The 7,608-nt window shown below is 37.3% G+C and overlaps 1 protein-coding gene across 1 annotated transcript in view; it reads right to left on the bottom strand.

The window, feature by feature from the left end:
- Malrd1 (MAM and LDL receptor class A domain containing 1) overlaps positions 1 to 7,608 on the bottom strand; it is a 694,431-nt gene that overhangs the window by 293,403 nt on the left and 393,420 nt on the right. The window contains exons 26-27 of the mRNA XM_031373295.1: positions 4,676 to 4,921; positions 2,474 to 2,631 (exon numbers count right to left, since the gene is read on the bottom strand). Coding sequence (XP_031229155.1) covers positions 2,474 to 2,631; positions 4,676 to 4,921 — 404 coding nt within the window. The remainder of the gene's footprint in view (positions 1 to 2,473; positions 2,632 to 4,675; positions 4,922 to 7,608) is intronic.

The raw sequence follows: 7,608 nt of genomic DNA, 5'->3' as shown, positions 1-7,608 counted from the left end.
AGATGTGAGCGGGATCAGATGAACACCCAGGAAAGGATCTGCAGATGTGAGCGGGATCAGATGAACACTCAGGAAAGGATCTGCAGAAAGCAAAAGTGGGAAAGAAGCTTCCCCCCCCCCACACCAAAATACGCTGAATCTTGACTTGGTGTAGAGCAAAAGCACAGGGGGTCATGTTTGAAGTTCAGAAGAGAAGAATGAACCAGAGGTGGCACAGTCATAACTGGGGAAAAATATATGTAAATATATATGTATGTATGTATGTATGTATGTATGTATGTGTATATATATATACATACACAAATATATTCTCTGGGAAAGGGAAAAGAAAGCAAGAAAGTGCAGAATCCTACTCCTATTGAGTGTGACATCTGTCTAACATGCTTTCAGACTCCTGAGAAGGTTAGTCCAGCATGGTTCCATACACAGGGCACTCTAAGCAGTGCTTTGTAAACAGGATCAAAACCATACATCTTATTATTCACCAAAGTGAAATGATTTCCATAAAATTCTGAATATAAATTTAATCCACACCATGAAAGATTTCTCTTCTTCATAGCTCTTGTGGTTTTCTAAAATCACTATGCAATATTTGTTTGTTTGTTCATTTAAGGAGCAAGTATCAAATCCAGAGTCTTGTGTTTGCTTGGCATGTACTCAAGCAGGAAGCTCCAACTCCAACATCCAAATTCCCCTCCCCAGTTTGGATGATAATTTTATTAAATCTTAAATTATTTCAGATTATAATCTTGTTCATCAACTAATTCTTTGACAAGTAATTACATGTATATAATATGCTCATTGCATCCATCCCTGTGCCCTCTCTTATCCCGTCCCTTCCCTTACCAACCCATTCCTCCTCCCACCAAGACCCCATTCCTTTCCCATATTTTTATGCTCTTTTTGTTTTAGTTTATGACTTAGTGGGTTAACCAAGTGAGGTTGCATGGTGATGGATATAAACAGGAATAAGCTACTAGAGGCAGCATCAATAAAGGCAATCACATCCTCTCTCCCATTATCCCTCAAACATCATTAGCTCTCTATGGTGGCATGAAGTGTCACCATAGTTGGTTGAATGTTTATGGGCTCAGTCCATACAGTCTCTGTGCAGGTAAGTCTCACAAGCTCATGAGTACCACAACCATGTCATGACCATAAAACAGAATCTCATAGGTTTTCTCCTTATAGTCCAGCTCAGTAAGACTATATGTGTATTTTATTTGTCTTGCTGTTGTTGTTTTGAGACACTAGTATTTTTTAAAATGCTATTATATTCCCATGGAAATCAGTTGGAGGAGCCATAGTAGGTTTAGATGACTTTATAAGAAGGGCAACAGCTTAAATTTCATTTTACTGGAATATGAAGTTTGCTACTACAATATGAGATAACTGAAAGTAAGTATCAATTATGTAACTAATAAAAGCAAATCCCACAGAGGATAAATCCCTCACATGGACATCAAAAAATAAGACACCATATTCAAAAGAGTACTAGGGAAATATTCCAGGGAGAACTTTATGTTTCGTGGAAGTTCCTACATTCAAGAACAAGAATAACACTATGGCTATTTGCTGCATGGGTCTTCCTAGGGTCCATTTCATACCTCATTATAGCATGATCCAAAACCTCCAACTCAGCTCAGGTTTGCAGTAAAACATGAACCACACAGTTGTAAATGATTCAGTTAGATGAAGTCTTTGATATTCAGGTCAGGACTTTTCCATCAGCGCTGGTGCTCTTGAGAAAAACTCATGTGAAGAAATAGGAGTGGCTGCTAGAGCAGGCATTAAAGCAGTGTTGCTTAGAATGCTAACTAGATTCTTAAAACAGACGTTCTTTCCACATGCATGTGCACACACACACACACACACACTTCTTTTTAAATGCTGCTTTAGCTTGTTATAAAGGAAAGGTGTTTGAACTAGGTCTTGTTAATATTAATATTTACTTCATTGCTTTGTCCCCAAACTTTGTCACTTTATTATGCTAAATTAAAACTCTGATGGAAACATCCAATTAGTAATCAGGAAGGAAATGCACTCATATGTCACACTTAATAAGCAGTTCAATGTAATCATACCTTGATCAGACTCATGAGCAGCTCAGTCCTTTGTGATAGATTTATGGAGTCAGAATGTCTATTATTAGTACCCACTAATTACTTGAATGAGAGAAAATGAATAGTTGCTCTCCTTTCAAATGTACAAATAACCTCTTTCTTCTCAATGAAATAGATGGGAAAGGAAAGAACAAAATGAAAGAAACTTAGTTCTTATACAAAGGAGGAACTGAAACTGTGACCTGTCACTGTGAACTGTCCCCATGTTCCAGCTCATCAAACTCCATAGAGTGTGTGGCCTGCAGGACCTTCTCTTTGTGAGGAATGAGGTTTCCTCTAGCCAGGTCAGAATACTGTCCTCCCTGCCAGAGCCTCAGGAAGCTCTTCAGCATCCTTAGCCAAGATCCTACCTTAATGAGAACCTGAATGGATCCTGTGGCTTTTGTAGATATGAAATACCAGAAGCTCATAGTGCATGCAGCGCTGGATTCTTGCCATGTGGCACTCTTGAAGTGGGCTTTGTCACCATGAAGGCCCACTGGGGTTGCCTCCAGATACATGAAGTGACCTAGGAATAAGGATAGGATTTAAATAGGAGCAAAAGAACAATAAGGGGATTACTCTAGCTTTTTCATCTTAGTTGAGATTTTTTTTATTACATTTCATGTGATCTAGCTGCCAAAGGCATTTTCATCTAAAGTGGATAATACGTCTAATAGCCTTGTCTCTCACTCACTGGCAGAACAATTCCCAACTCTGTGTGATTTTAGCAAAAAGCTTTACAGTATACAGGTTAAGTGACCTGACAGGTATTTATGCTACTATATCAACAAGATAGGAATAGGAATCATTTAATGGACTCCATAAACTACCTAGTATTACAAAAGTGTATAAAGATTTCCATGAAATGAAAATTAGGGAATGCCCAGTCACCTGAAAAATACTTAAAAAATATTGGGAGTTTTAATCCATAACATGAGAAAGAGAGCATTTAATTTTATTCCTATTATGAAAATACATAAAGTATACCATATATGTCAGATGAGTGTTTAGGTCTTAGAATCTGTGGCCTAACTTATCAAATCTGTTGTATAAACCTATGAAATCTCAAAATTGAGATACCATTCTGCTATTTTGTACTGCTCAGGACTTAAGAGTCCTTTTGTTAACTTAATAATATCTTTTGCTTCTTGAGTGTTGCATCTGACACCAGACTGTAAATAATTACTATAAAAAATAGTTCATGGTGAATACTCTTACAAATATAATCTTGAAGTTATAGTTTCACAGTTTTTCAATCTCTTTACCCATAGGCTTAATTGCATTCAGTCTCACATCCTCTGTTATGTACACTGAGCAAACTTTACTGTCTCCATTTGAAAAACTACGAAGCTGAGCTTTTGAAATATCAAATGATTTGCTAATGATCAAAAGAATGTCCAAATTCAGGATAATTTATGACAGATGAGTATGTCCCACTTAGAAAAGTTTATTTGAGGGAAGCAATTAGAGTCATTTAATTACAGGTCCTGAAACTAGGATTAGTGCTAGATTGTGAATGCCCTTATTATGGTCATTGTTTGGAAATAAAGGCTCTGTTGAAGATTAGTAAACATCATGCTATTAAAAAAGACCTAGTCAATATGCCTGGGATCTTTGGATGTATTTCATATTTGCCTAAATAATTGTTGTCTAGGACAGAGACTTACTGCTGAATAAGCTCAACCTTTCTAGCTCTCTCTTAACCCTGGCTGGTTGATTTAACTCAGTTGTTCTAGTTCAAACTCCTCTCCAAGCTGACTGTTACAATCTGACTTCTCTAGGTTTCTCAATGAATTGCCCTGCTTTGCCTCAAACAAACTTTACAGTTTTTTCATAACCCCTTTCTCCTTTTTAATATCTAGCTTCAACTGCCTCTGCTGACCTGCACTAAACTGCATGAACTCAAGAATGAACTCAATGTCACTCCATCGCACCGAAGTCAAATAGATAAACAGAACTGACTTTGATCTGAGACTTGTATGCCTCTCTCTCCTGAGTACTAAGAATAAAGGTATATACCACCATGCCTTGACCATGTAAAGCCTTTATTTCTATGGAACTTACTCTGTACCTGGCTGGCCTTGAACTCAGAGATATGCTTGCCTCTGTCACCAGGGATGAAAAGATGGTAAGGGTTTGTCTATATTCCAGCCAGGGCAGCTGGATTAAAATTCCTGTACAGGAACTATGGCAAACTATGTGTCATATATATTGCAAGAGTTGATGTAAAGATGCAGAGTGAATAACCTATAAGTGAGGGATTTATGAGACTATCAGAAGATCAGCTTCTTCAAACCCTCAGAAGGAATCAGTGCTGCCACCTGCTTCATGTTGGATATTTGACTTTTAATTCTGAGATAGTAGTAATTTTCACACTTTCAGTTACCTGGTCTAGGTGCTTCGGTTCAGCAGCCCTAGGATATGAATATGCAAGCTAGAGGTTTGGTTGAACAGCAGTCTCCTGCCATGTTCTCTTTAGCTGCTACTGCTGACAGTGACGGGGGTGCTATGAACATGAACAGGGCACCACCACCAATAATAGCAACAACAACAACCACCTAGTAACTTACCATGTTCATTTCCAAGTGTGTGGTCTTTGGGAGGTCGTTGGCTTTTATGAGAGCCAATTCCTAAAACCCAATCGGAGTTTTCAGCTAGAGAGTTCTTCCAGCCACACCAACCTTTCTCAAAAGTGCAGGAGCCACCACACTCTTTTTCATCACTGTTATCCCCACAATCATCTACAAAATTACAGCTCTGCTCTGGACTGTAGCATCTGCCATTCTGACACTCCTCATAGCCCTGTGGGCAAAAGCCTGGAATAAAACACAAGTAGAATGCTAGGTTATTCCATAGTCATTAAGAGTAGTCTAAACTACAAGAATAATTGTACATTATTTATAATGTATACATTACAATGTATAATGGTACATTATTTATAATGTACCAAGGACTATAGTTTTCTTAAGATTGTGAGGTGTATGGCATCCATTTCTCTTTTCAAATTTGCTTGAATGGTCAGGTTTATTTAGAAGTGAAAAAAATGTGTATGAAATTTCAGAAAAAAAATCTCCACTTTGTGCACTGGCCTTAAATTTGACCTTTGACTTTATAATGTAAAATCAAAATATATTTTCCCCTCTAATTTTTGTTTTGTTCTGTTGTTCTAGGTCTTATTGGGATTTGTTTGTTTGTTTGTTTGTTTGTTTTGGGGGAAAGAGTGTTGCTGTATAGTCTAGCCTGGAACTCACTATGTTCCCCTGGCTGACCTGCAAGTTTCAAAGTAATCATAAGGCTCTAGCTTCTTGAGTGCTAAGATTACTAACAGGAATCAACTACTTGTGTCTTCCTTCCTTAACTCGTAGATGCCTGAAAGACAAAATATTAAGATTAGTCCTTGCTTTATTTCTAGGATGGGTACTCCCAGGTCTCGAAGCTGCATTGTGGTTGGGAATTGGTTTAGATAAGAGGTAGTGATTGATGTTTCAAGTCAGTACTGAAAAATGCTCTGGAAACTACTGTTATAGTCAGAGTCTTGAATATCTTTCAACAGTTTGTTCTGAAGAATTAGTCCCCTGAAAGGCACTATTGCAAGACTGCAGAAACTTTGATTCAATATATAGTAGGGAATCTCTACGTCACTCGAAGTATGATCTGGAATGGAATTGTGAGATCATCCCTTCTCTCACTCTTTCCATACTTGGCCAAGTGATAATAGTTATGTGCTCTCAGTTATGATCTGACTCACCCCATACATAAAAACTATGGAGCCAATGAATCATCACTTGTATCCTCCAAAACTCAGAACCAAAATCAATGTTTTCTCATTATAATTTGGTTATCTCAGATATTTTTTTATAATGACAAGGAGTAAGCTACAACAACTTTGTATGAGGACAGTGATGGTCACGAGGAAAGAAGCAGAAGGTAGGTGAAAAGTGTAGTATGTAGCAAGATAAAAACCCTGTCCCGAGGTCTTCCAGCTATTTCCAGCTGTGTGCAGTCCTGGAACACCAATGTGAAGGTCCCCAAATCAGCAGGGTTCACTCTCCAAAGGCTTTGAGGATAAATGGCAACTATACATTCTGATTCCAACAGGACTTCCTTTCAGGGATTAATTTCTAATTCTTTTTCTTGCATTAATAAATTAAGGGTTTTTGGTTTTGTTTTTTGTTTTGGTTTTTTTTTTTTCTGGTTTTTCGAGACAGGGTTTTTCTGTGTAGCTCTGGCCTCAAACTCAGAAATCTACCTGCCTCTGCCTCCCAAGTGCTGGGATTAAAGGCGTGCACCACTATTGCCCGACTAATTAAGTGGGGTTTTTTATTTGGTTCATATAAATAGATTGAAAATAAGACAAACGACTTAAATACTTAAATTATGAACTCAACTAAGAATCACAATGCCAAAGTACTTTCAGGGTAAAAAAACTGGAAGCTACTTATATTAGCTTTCTCACTTACAGATGAGAAATGGAAGGTTACATAGCTTTCTCACGTACAAATGAGAAATGGAAGGTTACAGATGCTGCAGGACTTGTGATTTTCTTTTTCAAAACAGAGTTTCTATTTGGATTCAGCTGCCGAGTCTTCTACCTTATGCTTTGAATGCACTGGGCTACCTAGGACAAAGCTCTCCCATGGCAGGACATAGTACTGAAAACTAGTAGTACTGGCGTTGGGAGAAGCATTATTCCTGAAAAGCTAATGAGAAGTTGAGTTATTTATTTTACAAAAGATGGCACTTACATTGATTCTGCCAATTTCAATTTATTTAGAGAAGAAAAATAAAATGAATTCTTAAGATGATTTTCTCCAAAGCAACTGAATCAAAAGACACAGTTATGAACAGAAAAACATTAAAATTTTAATACATTACACAAAATCAGTACAGCTAATATTTTGGGATAGTGATTAACATTTTCAAATTTAAAACAATGAACTATACATAAATGAAAATTATAATTATATAACTATACAAAACTATATTTAAAAACAATCTTTACATTAATGAAGATGTCAGTGCTATAACATAATATACCCCATTCATATTATGACACACAGTGATCTTGTGGCGTTCAAGATGACCAAAATACTGCTCAGACTCTATCAAGACTTTAATCACCCAAATTTCATTTAAATTGCTGCTGACTGTACCTCTTAGTGGGCCTGTGGCCCAGCTGAAAGGGAGGGGAACTTTTAAAGGCATATGCCATGATTCACTGTTTCAGACACATACCTAGAAGGATAAACTCCATAGTCTTTTGCATTCCTGGAATTATCTTAAAAGCCACAAGTGGTTGACAGGTCTGGACTTAGTCTTCTAAGATGGTTGCTCTTGGTTAGAATGAAGTCCTTAGAAGCAACATTCCTACTGGCTCTGGGTCCTATGAAGTCAGACTATTGTTCCTTCATTCATATTCATAGGAGAGCTAAAGATTGATATTAGGCTTGTAGGGTCTGTATTGGTAATCTTAACCATTAACTCCACATATATATATATATAT

This window comes from Mastomys coucha, unplaced genomic scaffold (genome assembly GCF_008632895.1).
Source record: "Mastomys coucha isolate ucsf_1 unplaced genomic scaffold, UCSF_Mcou_1 pScaffold15, whole genome shotgun sequence".
NCBI classification, from domain to species: Eukaryota; Metazoa; Chordata; class Mammalia; order Rodentia; family Muridae; genus Mastomys; species Mastomys coucha.
This window is presented reverse-complemented; position numbering and strand designations above follow the sequence as displayed.